Source organism: Rhinolophus sinicus, chromosome 4 (assembly GCF_057876585.1).
Source record: "Rhinolophus sinicus isolate RSI-liver-muscle chromosome 4, RSI-T2T, whole genome shotgun sequence".
Lineage (NCBI taxonomy): Eukaryota > Metazoa > Chordata > Mammalia > Chiroptera > Rhinolophidae > Rhinolophus > Rhinolophus sinicus.
The window spans coordinates 12,404,417-12,423,862 of record NC_142504.1 but is presented as its reverse complement, the minus strand read 5'-3'; the positions used below and the strand labels follow the sequence as shown (position 1 = coordinate 12,423,862).

Genomic DNA, 19,446 nt, shown 5'->3' with positions numbered 1-19,446 from the left:
CCTGGTACATATTGCTCTGCGCTGAGATAATGTTATTTCACTCGATAAATATTTGTAAACTGAAAGCTGATGAAATCCGGAGGTTGTCAAGAGACCCTGGAGTTTTTCATGGCAAACTGTAAGGAAATATTCTCTTGAAATGTTTTCCCCTATGCAGTTCACAAAACTTATTTACTTTAAAAATTGATCCTTTTCAAGCAAAAGCTGGCCAAAGCAGGAAACAAACCACGCTCCTCTGGGCTGTTCTAAACGTAACTGAAGTTTATATCTTAAAATTGCACTCTGTCATGCCCAAAGTACCTCAGGCATTGGCCAACGCTATCCACAACCCCTGTGCACACTGAGCCCCAGTGACAGATTCTGTCTTGAGAAGAATGACTAAAGAGGGAAGGAATCTCAGATTCTTAAGCATAGGTTTATCATAATGTCTTTTTGTTTTGTTTCGTTTTGTTTTGTTTTTTAAGGGCAGGGAAAATGTAAAAATAAGAAATGGGTTTACTTATCTGTCCTTAAATTCAGTGTTACATGTCCATGTCCAATTTCACCCATTAGTGACAGAGTACCAACCACACACAAGGCATTTTGCGCTAAGTGCTGCCTGCAGGTGAATCAATGAGGATGTCCAATCCCTGTCCCTTCGGTTGGGAAAGAAGGAGAAGGCACACGTGCAAATTATTATAGCACCAGGCCAGCTTCAGTAGGTGTCCCTGAAGCCTGTTTACCTCGCATGCACTGCACATGCCCCCACACCTTGTACTTCTGACCAGCCCAGTCCTGCTCTGCTTTTTCCTTTTCACATTCCACTCTATTTAGCCCTTTCCAAAACACCATCTGACTTACATATTGCATGTGCTGTTTACGTACACTATCTCCCCCAGTTAGAATGTAAGCTCCCTGAGGGCAGGGAGATGTCTCTGTTGTTCAGTTCATAGATATATACCAGGGTGGCACATACTAGCTATCGATACACCTTTTTTCGAATGGATTAATGAAGGAAGGAAGGAGTGAATGAATGAATGAATGAATGAATGAATAACAAAGGTCAGAGGTTGCATAACAGAGATTCAAAGGAAAGAGTGAACACATCCAAGTGGTCAGAGGCTTTATCAAATGGGGAGCATTTGAGTTGATCTTGAAAAATGGGCCAGACGTCAAGGTATTCCAGACAGAGGTAAGAACCTGAGAAGAGACAGATGGGTGATGCAAAGGTGTGCTCATGGTGCAGGGAGCCCCCCGCCCCCAGGCCACTTAGGGAACTACAACGATGGTCTTGAGTCACAGGACTGCAACAGCTCAGTAAGTACTGACCAACAAAACAGTTGAAAATTGAATTAGAAAGACCATATGGTCTTTGTGGGAGTTCAAAAATCTATGCAGCCAACTTGACACTTTTCAGGCCAAACTCAGAATGAGGAGGAAGGAAGAAGATCCCCAAGGAGCCAGATGGGACAAATCAGTCCTCCCAAGCGCTAGGCTGAAAGCCAATGCACCAGACCCCCCTCATATGCTACACAATGGGGGGCTGAGGAGGAGGGAGAGATGGGGAGATGGGTGTGTGTGCACCCAAGTCTTAGTGAGCCTATAACACATGCCCCTTAGGGCATCTTTGTCACAAACCTCAGAAGCCTAGTGTGGGCCCTTCTTGGGCTGCAACTCACACACACGCTACTGTGTCTGAAATCTGACCAATCACACCCAGGTCTGGGAGGGAACGGGGATGATGGACACGCTTGCCTCACAAACATTGGTTATTTAAAATCCCACCTCGGGAGCCAACCTGGTAAACAGGGAACACAATGTAATTAGCTAAACTTTGTAAAGCCAGCCGTCTAGAACATGAACACTGCAGGCAGTCATTTTTAAAAATAAAATTCAATGACCTTCACATTTGCCCCATTACTAACGAGGCAGAGAATAAGGCAGATTTGAGGAAGCAAAGAAGGTCTCACCAGGAAAACAAAAAATCCAAAAACCAACTGAAATCTTCTTTCAGCATGGCCAACACCATTTAGTTCCCCGCATCAAAATTCCTAGCCAAATTTCTATTAGACAAGAAAATGAAAAAAAAAAAAAAGAAAACATTCTCCAATTAAAAGATCAATCTTTGCAGGGATAGTTCTGGCCTCAACTTCCGTTATGAAGCTGTGAAAGTGATGAGCAAATTGTCTTGCTGTCCCACATCCACTCCTAATCAGCCTTTAATAAAACAAATGTCAGCTAGTGTGACTTCTGGGTGCCGAGGCCACATAACAATAAGAGAATGCCCAGAGTGGGCAGGGTAGTGAGGCATACTTCTAAATGTCAGCCCTGCCTAATGCTAAACGTTGAAGTTTTAAAGGTATTGTCTGAATTGAGCTTGCCTCTCTCTCAGGTGGCTCCTGGGGACACATGCCAGGTTGGAAGGTGAAAAGATGAGCCTTGACAAGGCCTTAGAGACTAAGACAAAAGATAATGCTTCTGCAGAGCAAGCCCTTTAGTATTTTGTGTGATTGTGGCAAAAATGAAAAAGCAAAATCAGCTTCATGCTGTCGCCTACCCCTTGCACATTCCAACACACGCTATTTCTGGATCGCCCCCACTCACACAATAGACGTTTCAATTCATGAAATGCAACCATTGTGTCTTTCCTACTGTACTCGGATGGTGAACACAACCTGGCGCCACCAGCGAAAACCACTGTGAGATCAGTCGATGAGTCAGCCAGATTTCTCAGGGTGGGAGGAAAAAAGGCAGGGAAAGTGGGATGTGGTAGAGAAATACTTCCAGTTTAAAAAATTTGCAACCCTAAAGCAACATTGCTAATTATCACAGAGTTTTTGTTTATTTGGTTGGTTGGTTGGTTGGTTGGTTGGTTGGTTGGTTGGTTGGGCTTTTTAAATTTTTTTATCCCAGTGTCTTGTCTGCCACTTGACTGGTTTTGAAAGTGTGCCCTTAAGATTCATGAGCCTAAAGACTAAAGAAGACGTCAACCACGTTTTAGAAGAACTGCTTTTTATTTCCCTGAGGCTGTAGGATTCTCTGAGGATGGGCAATGCAAAGGCCTGGGGTCAGAAATAGGCTTACAAAAGGGGACATGATAGAAGGAAGACCCTGGGAAGCCACTCTCCCATGGGGTGAGGGAGATGCTGCTGACAAGCCTGGGTCTCCTGCTCCTGAGAATGAAGAGAAGAAACAAACAAACAAAAACAGACAGGAAGAGTGGTGTGCAACCTGGCCAGCAGCCGTGGCGCTTTGCTCAGCACTCTGATCCAAGAATGACTTGTGTTTCCTACTATAAGAGATAGACTCAGAATTAAAACTCAGATGCCCCCACACGCACAGACCCCACACACCACACTAAAGCCGCCATCTGGACAATTACACTAACAATGCTACCAGCTATCATTCGTTGGTAATTCTCTATTCTTCTTGCAAATATTTTCACTAAGGAAGAACAGAGAGATGATCTACCAAAAGCCTGCCCCAAATTGTGAACGTCTCGTATAACCTCACTGAGGATACTATCCCATACAGAACTCTGTGTAGTGGAAAATGGACATAAATTAAAATGAACTTTCAAAAAAGAAACAATGAAAACTTCAAAGGAGGGAAATAATGAAGATAAGATTTATTATATAATAATAAGAGACTCTAAAAAAAAAAAAAAAAAATTATGTGTCAAACCTGACTTGGCTGTCAAGAATTCTGTTTCCACAAATAGCGATACAATTATTCTCTCGAGCACCAAGTATAAATAACGTAAACTTTAGTTCAAATCTGCTGTCTTACTGGAACACGGTATTCTACTGCTGTATCCATATTTTTTCCTAAATAGAAGGTTCAACCATAGAATAGAGCTACACCCATCCATGGGCATGTGCACACATCAGCATCATCGTCTCCCAGGAAATTATTCATGTGCTTCCTCAGCAACCCGCCCCATAGAAAGGAGCAGGGCTTGAGGAAAAGTTGAGATCAATCCTGCCATGCACAGAGGTACAGCATCATCAGAGAGGACCACGGGGCTTTCACAGATAGACACATATTTATCCATCCTACTCTGCAACCAAAAGAGGAGTTGTTAAAAAAAAAGAAAAAAAAAAAGAATCCACAGGAGAAAGACTAAAGAACGTAAAATAAAATGGTCCAATCTGCCAACTGTGCAGCTAAACAGAAACGTGCAGTGTAATTTTAGAAACTGAGGAACTCTGTGCTGGAGGACCCCGTTTCTGAGTCTCGCAGTCTCAGGCAAAGTGAAGTTGACATATACTAGATAAATGGACAGGCAGATAGGTGGACAGACTGAGGGAAAGGTGAAGGGTGGGTAAGTGAACAAATTGGAAGGGAAGTCCGCCTAGAAGGATGGAGCAGCTGAAGAGTGGGTGGGTGAGTGGATGAGCAATCAGATGACTTTCTCAGAATTCTCAGAATATGAGTTTCTGAGACCTCAACACTCAAGTAGGGCATTTCTAGGGAAACCGTGGAATCTGTATGTTTGAAATGTCCTGAAATGCCTGAGGAATAGATTGGGTTTTTTTATGGGAAATTCTCACTCTGCATAGTTAAAACACATTTTCTATATGCTAGTGAGTGCTTTTATGAAAGTTATTGTAGCTCATAGGCCCAAACATGGACAAGAACCCAACATTCTGTACTTGGAACAAGTTACAGGTGTAACTGTAAGGGAATTAAAGCCCTAAGTGTAAGTTTGAAAAGCAAATTCAGAAGCATGTGCTAAAGATAGGAGTTTGGGAACTGAGACCTGGAATCACAGAAGCTCTCAGCACTAGTCAATTCCTTGTTTTAAAACAAAGAACAAATATCTCTCTGCACAATGTTCTCCTTAGAGATGACATAGTCCTTTCACATGTCAGCTCACGTGTGCATCACAAAAAATCCTGTAAGGCAGACACAGTGGATGTTATAATCTCCATCTGGTAAATGAGGAAACTGAGTCTCAAAGATTCAAGATACAGTAAATGCGGATGGCAAGACTGGAACCCAGGACCCTGCCTCCCAGGCCAGAATTCATCCCCCTAGTTTCAGGTGATTGTAAAGGTCAATTGATTTATAAAGGCAGAACATGCAGGGAGGGGGCATACCTGTGCTGGGGCCTTAAAGGATGATAGAAGTCTACCAAGGAGATGACAGGAGGGGAGAGGAAGAACATTCTCAGCAAAGCATAGAGAAAGCAAAAGCACAGAGAATTACAAGTGTGTTGTTTGTTCAAGAAATGAGCAGCTCAATACAGCTGGGCTGACAGTGTAAGCTGGAAGAGGAAATCTATAAAACGAGGACAGAAAAATAAACATGGAATTGTACAAAGCTTATGGAGGTCAAGTACTACAAAAATGTCACCCTATGACCGGGTCAGTCATCCCGCATCTGGAAGGGTATCACGGCTACACCTATACATGCGCAGAATGACTTATGTGCAATGTCTTTCACAGCTATACTTTCTAGACCAGTGTCCTCCAATAGAGGACAGATTAAATAAATTATGGAATGTCTCCACAATGAACTACTATCAGCTATAAAAATGATACTGTCTATGTACAGATAGAGAAGACCCCTTAGAAAGTGTTATCAAACTAAAAAGCAAATTGTAGATCTTTTCTATAAGTTTGAAAAATCTATAAGTTTTTAAAAATCAGTTTTCAGAAGAGTGTATATAATGTGCTACTTTCATGAAAAAAGAAAAGAAGGCTAAGTATTCATATTCACGTGCAGTGGTATAACACACTAAAAGGCTGTACAAGAAATTACTACGAAGGATTGTATAATATGGGATCCGAGATAGGAATAGGGGGAATAAGACTTCTCACTGCAAACCTTTTTAATATCATTTGATCTTTGAACCACATCCGTATGTTACCTATTCAATATACTGCCTATCAATATATTACCTATCATTATTACATTAAAAAGTATCTTTAGCCAAATGAGTTGAAAATTGATGTCCATACAAAAACCTGCACGCAAATATTTATAGCAACTTTATTCATAACTGCCAAAACTTGGATGCAACCAACATGTCCTTCAATAGGTGAATGGAAAAATAAACTATGGTACCTCCAGACAATGGAATATTACCCAGCACTAAAAAGAAATGCAGTAGCAAGCCTGGAAAAGACTTAAGGAGGAATCTTAAATGCAAATAACTAAATGAAAGAGGCCAATTTGAAAAAGCTACGTATTCTATGAGTCTAACTACATGACATCCTGGAAAAGGCAAAACTATGGCCAGGGTTTGGGGGAAGGGAGAGATAAATAGGCAAAGCACAAGGGATTTTTAGGGCAGTGAAATTACTCAGATGCTGTAGTGGTGGAGACGTGTCATACATTTGTCCAAACCCACAGGATGTACAACACCAAGAGTGAGCCCTAATGTAAACGATGGACTTTAGTGGCTAAGAAGGTGTCAGTACTAGCTCATCAATCATAAGAAATGCGTGAAGTTCATGATAAGGGAACCTGGGAGGCGGGGGTGGGGGTGGTGAGGGATTATATATAGGAACTCTCTGTACTTTCTGTTCCTTTTCCTGTAAATCTAAAACTGCTCTGAAACATAAAGTCTATTAATTTGAAAGAAGAAAAGAAAAGAAAGGAGCAGTGAGCAGGGTGCCAGTTGGGAAGAGTTCTAAATGGCATAGATACAAATCAGCCTGGGCTCTCATCCTATGAACACAACCCAACCTTTTTAAACAAGGTAGTAGCAGAGCTGTGTTCTGGGGAAAATAAAATTCTGGTGACTCTGCAGGGATAAGAATACAGAAGAAAGAGACTGGGGCACCAATAAGCAGATTATGGAAGGGAGATGGGGGCAGTGGGAGGAGATGGAGACACAGGACAGAAGGCAACAGGACTCAGTGACAGCTGTCCCCGTGCATCTGGGGATGAGTGGGAAAACAAGAGTCAATGTTTCCCTCTGGTTTCTAGATTAAACTATGTGGCACGTAAGGGTCCTGTTAGAGGACAGGGAACAAATGAGACGGCAAAAACGAACTGGGTTCTGACCTGGGAGGCCATTTTACCTGCAGAATGTGGATGTGGAAATGTACAGAGGCAGCTCAAAACACAGACATGCAATTCAGAAAAGAGGTCAGGGCTGCCTGAGAGACTCATTCTGGTATGTATCAAACTACTAATTTATGCAAGGGGACATAATTCAACCCATACTGTTTTTAAGTAATAATATAGCATGGGTTAACTAGTGAAAAGAAAGAATCTAGTCTATTTTCTAAAATGACTGTAACCATGAGATTAAAAGATTAAGTTATTTTGCTCAAAAGAAAACACATTTTTTCTAAAATATTTATTTCGAATAGATTTACACAGTAGTTCCCCCCTTATCTGTGGAGGATATATGTTCCAAGACACCCTGTGGATGCCTGAAACCACAGATAGTAGCAACCCCTAACTATACTGTTTTTTCCTATATGTGCATACATACCTATAATAAAGTTTAATTTATAAATTAGGCACAGTAAGACATTAACAACAATAACTAATAATAAAATAAAAACAATTAAAACAATATACCATACTAAAATTTATGTGAACATGGTCCCTTTCAAAATATCTTATTGTACTGCACTCACCCTTCATTTTGTGATGCTGTGACATGATAAAATGCCTTCCTGAGTCAAGACCTTCCACCTTTTCACTTAAAGGAAGCACTTTCCGGCTTCTCCTTGGCATATGTGAATTGCCAGCATCACTATTCCTGCACTTGGGGGCCATGAGTAAGTAAAACAGGGGTGACTTGAACACAAGCTGTGACAGTGGATCTGCTCACCGAGATGGCTGAATGACTGAAAGGACTACTAAGTGACTGACAAGACAGTTAACAAAACTTAATACCTATTTGTTAGGGTTTCTTATTTAATTATTCAAAATAGAAATCGATGTATACTTTTGAACACGATAAAGTTATACCTATATCTCAGTCCCAAGCCAGCGTCTTACTTAATGTGGTAGCACCAGAGGCTGCCCCACTTAGGTCAGGCCCAAAGGCAAAGAGAGCTACAATTTCCATCCACTGCTATTAACACTGAATCCAAGCTACAAGCCAATCAGACAATAAAATAATTAGAGGTGTAAGAGCGATCAAACTATCTCTATTTGTAGGTATTATAACAATTTACCTGGAAAACCCAAAAGAATCAATGATAAGAGCTCACGCAACCCATAAAAAATTTTTATAATTTTAGAATATTGAGGATAAAAATAGCAGAATACAAAATTAACAGAAAATAGCCATCATGAAAGTTTGACAACACATTCTGGGAATATGGAGAAAGAGGTCTTGTTAATACATTGCTGGAGGGCATGCAAAATGGCACACCACCTACGAAGGAAATTTGATAACATCTAACAAAATTGCCTACTTATTTACCCTGTGACCAGCAACACCATGTCTAGGCCCCTACTATCCCAAAGAAATGCTGACACAAGCTGTTTTATTAAGCACCCAAAATAGAAATTGATGAACAACTTTGTAACATAAAAATATGTAAACCAAGCCCAGACATTGCGACAGACACAAGACCAGGCTCTTGTTCACGTCAGCACTATTTGTAATAGAAAAGCCTGGAAAACAACCCAAACATCCAGTAACACGGGACGGATGAAACCCCCATACTCGTACATCCACAGAATGGAGCATTGTGGACCTCTCACTGAGGAATGAAGACCTCTGTTTGCCGTATGGAGTGATCTCCAAGATAGGATTTTAGTTGAAAAACGCAAAGTGGAGAAAAGGGTATAAGGCATGGTACCATTCATGTAAGAAAGGAGAAGAGCTGGAATGAATACTCACAGGCGTGCGTGTGTGTGTGTGTGTGAGTGTGTGTGTGTAGTTTATTACATACGTATGTAATTTTTTTAACGGAAGGATAAACCAAAAATCTTCCCAAACATGGTTATCTATAGGAGAAAAAGGCAATGGAGTAAACGAGGCAAAAATAGAAACTAGACTTCTAGGAATATACAGGCATCCTTTGTGTTATTGCACTTCACAAAGGTTGTGGGGTTTTGCTGTTTGTTTTTTTCAATTAGAGTTAACATATAATATTATAGACCTTTCAGGTGTACAACACAGTGATTAGACATTTATATAATTTACAAACTGATGCCCCCCGATCAGTCTAGTACCCAACCGATGTTGCGTTTTTTTTACAAATTGAAGGCAGGACCCTCCACCACCAACAAGATTATGGCTCGCTGTATTATGACACCTGCTTGATTGCGGTGGCCTGGAACCGAACCTGCAATATCTCCAAAGGGATGCCTGTACCTTGTTTTGTAGACTTGACTTGGAATCCTGTAAATATTTTACTTACTTATAAAATAAGGGCCGTAGCAACAAACGTAGAATTCTCCATATGACCCTGTTTTTAAGGCTTTGAGCAAAACCTGAGGAAAAAGGGAATCATCAGAGCCCACAAGCAAGTTCTGACTAGTGAGCAGGCGTCCGTGAAAGACGTTGAGGCGTGCTGGGCAAAGCCAGAGAAAGAGAATGGCTGCTAATCAGGAGACTCGAATGCATCACTTACCTGCACTTTGCTCTGAGGTTCGTGATCGGCAGCCGGGAAATACACAACCTCCTGCACCTCATCCCTGGGCCGAGCTGAATTTTTTCCAAACACGACCAGACCATCCTTGGCACGGGGCGGAAAAGCCACCAAACAGCAACTCGGAGGCGCCACAGCCATCCTGAAAAGGGAGAGATTGCCAGAGATGAGATGGAAGCAGGCCTAACGGGGAACATTCCAACAGTGCATTCTTCAAACATATTTCACCAGTGAAAATAGTTTTAGTACCGAACTGTGTACAGCGAGCTCATTAAGAGATCCCAGCTGGCACATGAAGGTGGGGCGCCTGGAGTAGAATTACAGAGCTCCACCCCACCCCCCAGACCAGATATTGTTTGGTATTCCGTGGGATTAAACGAGCTCAGATTTGCAACAAACTGCAGTGGCAGCCAAAAGAGCAATGACGTCGGAGATAGGAAAGGAGGTGGTTTTTCCAGGCAGAAAACTCACACACACTGCAATCTGTCACAGTCACAGAAAAATAAATAAATATACCTGTAACGGTGCCCTAGAGAAATGCCTCGGAGATGCATGGCTGCCACGTAATAGATTTGTGGGTGGTGATGGAAATAGGTCTAGATTTAAATTGAAAGATACTCCCTTTTTTTAAATATATTTTTTATTCTACCTCAATGACATCATACCCAGGCATCTTTTGGTTTCCCTCACACCTCTTCAGCTGCTCCTGGGTTGGCTTGTTCTCTTCTACTTGGCCACTGAGCATCCTTCCTGCTTGGTCTTTTATTCCTCATTTAGTGCTCTTTTCTCTTTGGGAAAACTCATCCACACCCAGAGCTTCCCTTATTACTTACGTGCCAATGACCTACACCTTTAATCCCAGCTTAGCCCTCTCCTGGAGCTCCCAGGCCATAGACCCGGCTGCCTACTGGACGTCCAAAACTGATTTCATCATCTGCTTCCCCAAACTGGATCCCTTTCCAAGGTTCCTTATCCCAGTGGCCAGCTCCAGCATCCATCTCACTGGAGCATCCAGAACTCAGGAACCATCCTTACCATCTGCTTCTCCATTACCTAACATATTACCAAGTCCTGTAGGTTCGATCTCCCAAATCTCTATGGAAACTATCCACTGTCTCCACCTCCACCACCACCACCCTGCACCAAGCACCACCATCTCCAGGCTTGCGTCACTGCCGTAGCCTCCTAAGGGGTTACTCCATCACTGCTATTATTCCCCCTCCAAAACATTTGCCACATGGCAGCCAAAGTGATCTTTTTAAAAGGATGTATTTGTCATGTCATTGCTGCTTAAAATCCTTTACCGGTTTCCCACAGCTCTTATAACAAAGTCTAACGTCTGATGAAGCGGGTGCCCCCTCCCCAGCCTCATCTCCTGCCACGCGTCCCTCCACTCTCTCAGCTCCAGCACACAGGCCTTTTCCCAGTTCCGTCCAATACTCCCAGGGCCTTTGCACAGTCTGAGCTCTCTGTCTTGAACACTCCTTTCCCTGCTCCATGCACCAAAACCTGCTGTCTTGTTAACTTCTGCTGCTTCACAGACCAGCTCAAATGCCACTCTAATTTATGTCACTGTACTGTACGAACGATCAAATCTGAAATATCTGTGAAATTATTTTATTACCAACGATCAATACTTAGTCTCTTGCCCCAACGTCTAAGCAATATGAAAGCAGGGACTGTGTCTCTTTGGTACAACCCAGCTCTGCACACTGTCTTCTGCAGGGTAGATGTTCAATAAATACTGAACAAGTGTTCAATTCTCACTTAACCCCCCACCAAACTGAAGCTGACTCTCTACAACTCTTTCTCACCACCCCACCCCTCACCTGGCTAGAATGCCCCTCTTTTGGTCTTTGTGCATATCTGTCAAGATCTGATTCAAAATCCCTTTGTTTCAGAAAACGTTGTATAAAGAACTATGTTATTTTCTTAGCATCCATAGCACTAATACATTCAGTTTGTTCTAGGATAATGTACATTTGTTGCTTATAAATGTACTTCTTCCACTCTTTCAAATAAAGCTTCCTGAGAGCAGGACCCATGCCACCCAATTAAAGTTTCTCTTTCTTCAACCCCCACTCAACAAACATCATATTTGTGCCACCAGTTACACAATTTAAATACATTTTATTTTTACAAATCCAAAATATAGGTGAGAAGTAAAGCAATGTGCTCAGCCAAATGACTGGGATTCAAAACTCAGCCCCACCACCTACTAGCTGTGTGACCTTGAGCAAGTCACTTTACCTCTCTGAGCCTCGGTATTCTCTTCTGCCAATGTTTTGCCCCAGCCCACAGGTTTATCATGAGTAGCAAACGAAATGATGCTTGAGAACATATTTTGCAAACTGAGGAGGTTACATGAGTATAAGATATCTTATTTGGGTTTTGACTGTTCAAATAGAGCAGCAGCTCAAATTTTCTGCTGAGCAAGCCCATCAGAACCAACTCACCTCACTCATAACTGGAGCAGTTAGCAAACTGCAGCGTTGGCAACATTGTGTGTTTAGAAACCTCTTTGTGAGGGACCATATTGCTGTCTACATCCAGGCTACTTCCAGGTAGTTTGTACTTGAACAGCCTGGGCTGTCAGAGTTTTTCATTGCATTGCTCATGGCAGCCATAACTCAGAAAATAATTCCCTCCGAGCTCAGAAAAACATCCCTTCTCCCCTTTGTGAGAAAGAAAAGGCAAGAAAATAAAGAGACTCCAGTTCTTTCTCCCCTTAACCTTTTTCACTTTCACAAAAACTGCATTATCTTCAACCTTCAGGGGTACAGAGAGATAAACAAAGGCTCTGTGTGTGTAAGAGAAACCTAGAATAATTATAAGACAAAATGCCTTTATAGAGGGTTCCTAGAATTTGGGGGTGGGGAGAAAGGCTAGCTCAGCCAAATAAAGTATAACAGACCCAGAAGAAGATAAGATGGAGAAAGGACGACTTCACCTGTGTCTGTATGTCTCTTATATGTCATATGCCTTCCTTTCTTCCCCTATTGAGCCATTTCGACAGTACTGGTGTCTCATCTCCGAGCAGAATCTTACTTTAAAAACACATAATAGAAATCCACAGGTGTTATGTTAATGAGGTGTATCTCTTGAAAAGAAATAAAACCCACAGGTTTTTGACACACACCTGTTCTTCAAGCAGGACATCTGCTTGGTCAGGAAGTCATCTGGGTCACTTGGTGAAGATGTGAGCAACAGAAGCCCAGGGTCATGTGAGGCCAGGGAGGCTGGCTTTTCCAGTAAATTTTGTGAATGATTGGGAAGGCCAGAGGGAGCAGAATTTTAATGCCTTTTTTTTTTTTTTTTTTTTAACACAAACTCTATCACAACCAGTAGCAAACTAGTCAAGGTTAATTATCCACTTATTTTTCCTGGATCACCATTCTACACACTGAAGCTCCAAAAGAACTTTCTAGAATGATGGAAACGTTCTATCTCCACTGTCCGCTACGGTAGCCAATGGACTCAGGTGGCTGTTGAAGTGCAGTTCGTGTGACTGAGGAATTGAATTTTTAATTTTATTTCAAACTTTCATTAGTTTAAATGTAAGTAGCCACACGTGGGTAGTAGGAATCCTACTGGACAGAGCAGCGTTACAACTTCCCAGTAAACCCAGACATGAAGATTTTCACATTGTACTTTCCAATGAGCCCAGAAATACTTATTTGTGAAGTCCTCCACTGATTCAAATGACAAAATGTGCTGTCATCCATAGAAATTGAATTAGCAAAGAGAGGGCAGGACACTTCTATAAGACTGAAGAAAGCAAACGTTAGGAAGCAGCTACTGTACTCGCCAGGCTGACTGAGTGTAAGCAAGCGAAAGGTGAGCAAAGTCCTGGATGCCCAGTCCACTTCCCCTGATGCAAATCTCATATTCCTAACTCGGAACACGCCATGAAAGTGGCCCTCACTGCTACCTGGAAATCCCTGGACTTCCCAGGTCAGTTCCTCTCTTTATCTCCTAAATAAACTGTTGGTACCTTCCCTTCTCTTCAAACCTCCAACCATCTCCTCCAAGCAGGTATCTCACTGCCTACACCCAGGACAGATGGCAGGGGAGGAAGACTCTTTCAGAGACATGAGATGCGGGTTTGAAGGCCCCGTGGCTGGAGAAAGGGAAAGGAGCCAAAAAATGAAAAAGCCAGTGTGGCTGAGGCCAGAGAGAGTGGGGGAAGAGGCTGGAGAGGCAGGTAGACAGGCTGGTCCACGCTGGGCCTTGAAGGCCACGGCAAGGATTTTAGTGTCCATCCCACAATAAACACTAAAGCCAGGTTTTAGGTCGGAAGTGGAGCCAGGGCATATCGATGACTTTTCAAAGAAGTTGGCTGTGAGAGGCAGGAGACAGTTCCTTAGCTGGAGATAAAGGGATGGTGGAGGAACGCCCTTTCTATGTTGCTAACCTAAGGAAATGGTCAGGAATACGGGCAAGATTTGTGCACAGAAGTCTTCATCACAGGTGAAACACTGATTAAAATTTAATTGTCCCACATCAGAGAAATGGCTTAAAATGTATGCTACATCTATTTGGTGGAATACTGTAAAATCATTAAAAATATGTTCGTGAAGAGTTTGTAATTGCATGGGAGAAATGGTTTGGGGAGAGGGTCCAAAGCAAATGATCTTACTTATGTAAAAATGTGCATAGAAAAAGACTAGAAGGAAATATGCCCCAAATAGTAACCGTGGTTAGCCTGACCACTGAATTCTTTCTGGGTTTTTCTTTTTTCATCTTTTCCTTTAATTTCCAATTTTCCTATAAATATTTATGCTTATATAATCACAAAACTGATTTTAAAAAAATAAACCCAGGGGACATTACCAATTTGGGAATTTTATTTTAAAGGAAAAAAGATTTGCTCTTCTTCTATGTCCTGACACATCTAAAATTTCAAAACTGGCAAATTCTTGTTTGAGTAATATTTAAGATGAAATTTTTTATTCAGTGTTATTATAGTTATTCTATGAAACTTTCTTTTACTTTTTTTTTGTTTGTTTTATAGTCTGCCCAATTCAGTTATTCAAGGAGTACACAAATTTTCATTACTATTATTCACACAAAGAGTGGACAGGACTCCTACAGCATTTATAGGAAAAGAAAAACTGGCCCAGCAGGCAGTCAGTTCTCTGCTGAGCCTCAGATAAAATCCTTCTGAAAGTGACTGAAAGAAACTTCACTTTGTTCTTATTATTTATCAAAATACCGGTTAACATACCAGATACTCAAACTAGAAAAAAGTTATACATATACATATACATATATATATATATATATATATATATATATATATATATATATAACTCAACAAGTTAACTCACCTATATACTGCATTTTGAAACTTTTATTTACAGGATTTTTATGAACTGTTAAATTATTCATGCATATCACACAAACACTTTACGATTTTTCTCCTTTCCCCTTTGTACAGCATTATGAGATGTCATATTTTCCTCCATAAAGAAAAATAACCTAAAATTCAATTAACTCCCAATCACACATGCTAATGCAGAGACGTATTGCATAAAATGTTCTCACCATTTATCTTTGGCTTTGAGAAACAGAGTCTAACCATCTGAGAATTTCCCATGATAACTACACTCTATGTAAACCAGCATTAAAATCAGTGAACAGAGCCTACCCAGAAAAAAAAGCCACGACGGTTATTCTTTTCACTTGTTTGTTTTGAGGAGTAATTCTGAAGCCATTTGCTGAGCCATGGGGACCCAGAGATGGGGGGAGGGGAGGAGAGTGGGGGTGGGGGGTGCAGTGTTACATGACAGGCCTGAAAAGACACCTAGGTGGACTCAACTGGTTTCCAAACTGCATGGTGTGGCCTTTTCGTGGGTTATCAAATCAACTGAGTGGATAAGATTTCAATTTAGCAGGTAAAATCAGCAATGTTTTAAGAGAAGCATTTTTTTTAGAAAAGAATACAGTATACGAATCTCACATAGTGTAGGTACGAGAAACTTTAAGTTCGGGTATTCACATATAAGTGTGTGTATGTACTGGGTTGAAATACATTTCTCTCTGACTGTGGGTCTCAAGCAAAAATCTTTAAAAGCAACAGGCTTAAAGGGTAGGTCTACTGAATAAGGCTTCTTTGTACTAAATACCCATTAGGATTCTTGCCAGGTTAGCAATAAACTAACAGTTCCAATGAATGAAACACTCCAATTTAACTCCCATGGATGGTTGAACTCACAGGCATTCCCTAAGATGTACTTGTTCAGAATATTTCTCTGTACTTCATGCTAAGTGGAATGAGCCAGTCACCAAAACGCAAATACTGTCTAGTTTCACTTACATGAGGTTCCTAGAGTAAAAGAACTCATAGAGACAGAAAGTAGAATGCTGGTTGTCAGGGGCTGGGCTGGGGAAAGATTGGGGAATAGGGTGATGCTGAACTGGTAGAGAATTTCAGTTTCACAAGATGAAACATTCTGGAGATCGGTTGCACAACAATATGAATATACTTAACGCAACAAAAGTGTACACTTAAAAATGGTTAAGATAGTAAATTTTATGTTATATGTATTTTTCCACAATTTTAAAGAAATTGTTGTTAATTAAATAGACACATGTGGCTAGAGACTCCAGCGCTAGACTGCGCAGCTTTGGATATTGTGCCATCAGCCATGGTAAAGCATCCTGACGCTCGATGTCTAACCGTCTTTACCCTCCTTATCAAAGTCCTCTCAGAATTCGTGACTGCCTCTCGGGAACAAGATGTTAGAACTCCACATTCCCTGGACTTCACAGCACAGGAGCTGCGCCTACCAACGTTCATCCTCTGACTAATCAAAGGAGGCTGGGTGCAGGCTTGGGGGGCTGGAGCGCTGTACCCCTGTAACTAGGAGACTGCTTACAGAATGTCTAGACCAGGAGGAAGGAAGCTGCCTGGGAGAAAAGGTCTTTGTCCTCAAGTTCAGTGAGCAGTTATTGAAGGGCGTGAATGCTCTGAGCCAAAGTAGGGGTTTTCTTCGCCTGCCTGCCAAACCGCCCAGCGCTTTTATCTCCAAGAAGCTACGGAGTGCCCCTCATCAGTCACCTCATCCAGTAATGAGAAAGCCTTCAATTGCCTGAGACAGAGAAATGACTGTCTTTAGAAGCTATAGGCTTCTTAACTGTCTTGCAAATAACTGTGACAAAGTGCCTTCACTTGTGCAAATGTCCAGCTAGGCTTCCTGACTCTCCAAGCTCCCAGCTTTACTGCGCAGACTGTGGAAGTTTGAATCCGATGTCTGTGGACTACAACTTCCAGAAGAGCAAAGAAGACATTATTTTATTACAGTATTTTACTTATTGATAAATATTTCTTAAACTATTGATATTCCTGCCGAACTGAAAACAGAACAAAGGATACTTATACATTGATTTTTCTCTCATTTATCTACTATTGAAATAGTAATGAATAAATAAGTGTGTGGGGAAGAAATTACCTAACTGAAAATTGGGATGTAAACACCCGCTGATGGAAGCCACATAAATTAGCTCAGACTCACCAAGCTCTGCCTGAAAGAAAACTTCTCCAAAGTGTTTCATTGAAGGCTCAAGATAGTAGAGCATAAAGCTTGGGCTATCCATATCTATGTGAATTCCAGCTTCTAATATTCAATGCCTTGAGTTAGGAACTATCTAACAGAAGAAAGACCGACACTGAGTAAGTAAAGCAAGCTTTGGAGTCAACCTGGGTTTGAATCTCAGCCCCCTGTCACCTTTCTATAAATAGAAATAATGACAGGGTTGTGGTGACGTTTAAAGGAGCTGAAACTTACAAATACTTATGAAGTGCTCAGAATACCATCTGGGACACAGGAAAGGCTCAATCATCACAAGGAGAAGAGACGGTACCTGATGACAGCTGCCCCTTTGTCAAGGTCTGATCTGTTCAGACTTCAGAAACTTGGCTTTTTTCTTTCAATGTCTAAATGTGCTTTCACCTTTTGAAGATATACTTCATTGTCACTTGATGTCTTTTAAGAGCTGCTTAATATTCCCTTTCTGTAATTTCAAGGGCAACACCTACCTCTGGCAGTTAACTCCTGCGGTCTTCAGTGCCAATCGTCAGCTGACATAATTCCGAGCAGCATGGGATGGGACAGGGGTGGCAAGCTTCACATTTGTTTGGTTTGGCCTGGCATGTTGGCACAGATAGCGTTTTTTTAAATCTGAATATAGCAAATCACATTTTATAATCTAGAGATTTTTCCATAGAAATACAAATACTTGGCTTCTCTTGAAAACGCCAAAGATCTGGCAACACTGGGTCTACATTCTTGCGTGACAACAAGACTGGAGTGGGGTAGAGTCTCCTCGCCACAGTCCTCTCCGCTCCCTGACACCACGGCCAGAGACAGGGCCATTTATCATCACCCTGGGCCTACTGATTTTTTTCTTTTTTCAGCGTCAGGTCGATTGTAGCTCTTCACAATGCCTCCTTGGCCCCGTGTGTACAGGGGCGAGAGAATGACACACTTTAGAGACAAACAGATCCTTGTTCATGTCCTGATCCACCCATTAACTGTGAGAAATAGGCAGGTTATGAACTCTCTCTGAGCCAGAGTTTCTGCATCTGAAAATGGGACCAAGCCCCATTCACAACATAGCACTCGTCTTTACAAGAAATCATGTGAAAAGCACCGAGTCCTGTGGCTGTATACAGTGGGCACTCAATAAATGTTCACTTTCCTCCCTCCTACTACTCACTGGTGATGGGGTTGCCAGTTTTGCACCAATCCCTACTATGCTCCTTCACCCTCCCACCAGAGGTTTGCACCTAGCTCATCAGACACACTCACGTTCCAAAGTGTAACTAAAATGTGCTTAAAGAATCAAACCAGGGGCAGACAGGTGGCTCAGTTGGTTACAGCATGAGCTCTGGGCGACAGAGTTGCCAGTTCGATTCCCACATGGGCCAGTGGGCTCCACCCTCCGCAACTAGAATGAAGATAATGAGCTGCAGCTCAGTTGCCACTGAGCTCCCCAGGCGGCCAGATGGCTCAGTTGGTTGGAAGGGATCCTCTCAACCACAAGGTTGCCGGTTGGACTCCCGCAAGGGATGGTGGGCTGTGCCCCTGCAAGTAAGATTGAACAATGGGCAACTGGACTTTGAGCTGAGGTGCGCCCTCCATGACTAAGATTGAAAGCACAACAACTTGACTTGGAGCTGATGGGTCCTGGGAAAAAACACACTGTTCCCCAATAAAGTCCTAGAAATAAAAAAATAAAAAAAATAAAAAAAAAAGAATCAAACTGGAATGATGGAAACTCTAGCTCTAATGATCAGTTTATGGAGAATACACTGTCACCGTGAGGATGCACTTAGCAAAATCCAGACTATGAGACACTCTCCAGGACAAATCTGATTTCTTCAACAACTGCATCAAAAACGGCATGGAAAAAAAAAAAAGATTAAGAGACAAAGTTACTTAAGAGGTATATATATCAGCCAATCACAATGAATGGAACTTATTTAGATCCTGATTTATTTTTTTAAACGTGTACAAAAATTTCATAAGAAATTGGAGAAATGTGAACATTGATCGGCTACTTGGTATTAAGGAATTAGTATTAATTTCTTAGCTATAACTATGTTGTGGTTATGTTTGAAAAAAGTAAAAGCCCTTTTAGAGATGCATACTGAAGTATTCCCATGGGAGATGATAGAATGAAAGAAATCCAGGAGAATCCCGGGAGCCCAGATGAGACAGGATTGGTGATGAAATGCAAATGGCTGGAGCTGGGTGCTGAGTACATAGTAGTTTGCTGTACTGTTCTTTCTATTTTTGTGTATGCTTGAAACTTCCTATAGTAAGTAACTTTTAAAAAATAAAGCACAGGATGAGATCTTTAAAATTCTTGAAAGGATAGAAATAGC

General features: G+C 41.6%; 1 protein-coding gene across 5 annotated transcripts in view; it reads right to left on the bottom strand.

Annotated features, from left to right (window-relative positions):
• Window positions 1-19,446, bottom strand: part of SCRN1 (secernin 1) — a 56,866-nt gene that overhangs the window by 26,326 nt on the left and 11,094 nt on the right. For 3 of the 5 annotated variants that reach the window (XM_074340934.2, XM_074340933.2, XM_019726177.3), the window contains exon 2: window positions 9,537-9,696. In XM_074340934.2, coding sequence (XP_074197035.2) covers window positions 9,537-9,640 — 104 coding nt within the window. In that variant the 5' untranslated portion in view covers window positions 9,641-9,696. Of the gene's footprint in view, window positions 1-9,536; window positions 9,697-9,803; window positions 9,825-19,446 lie in introns of those variants that run through there. The other 2 variants (XM_074340932.2, XM_074340935.2) reach the window with 1 other exon arrangement.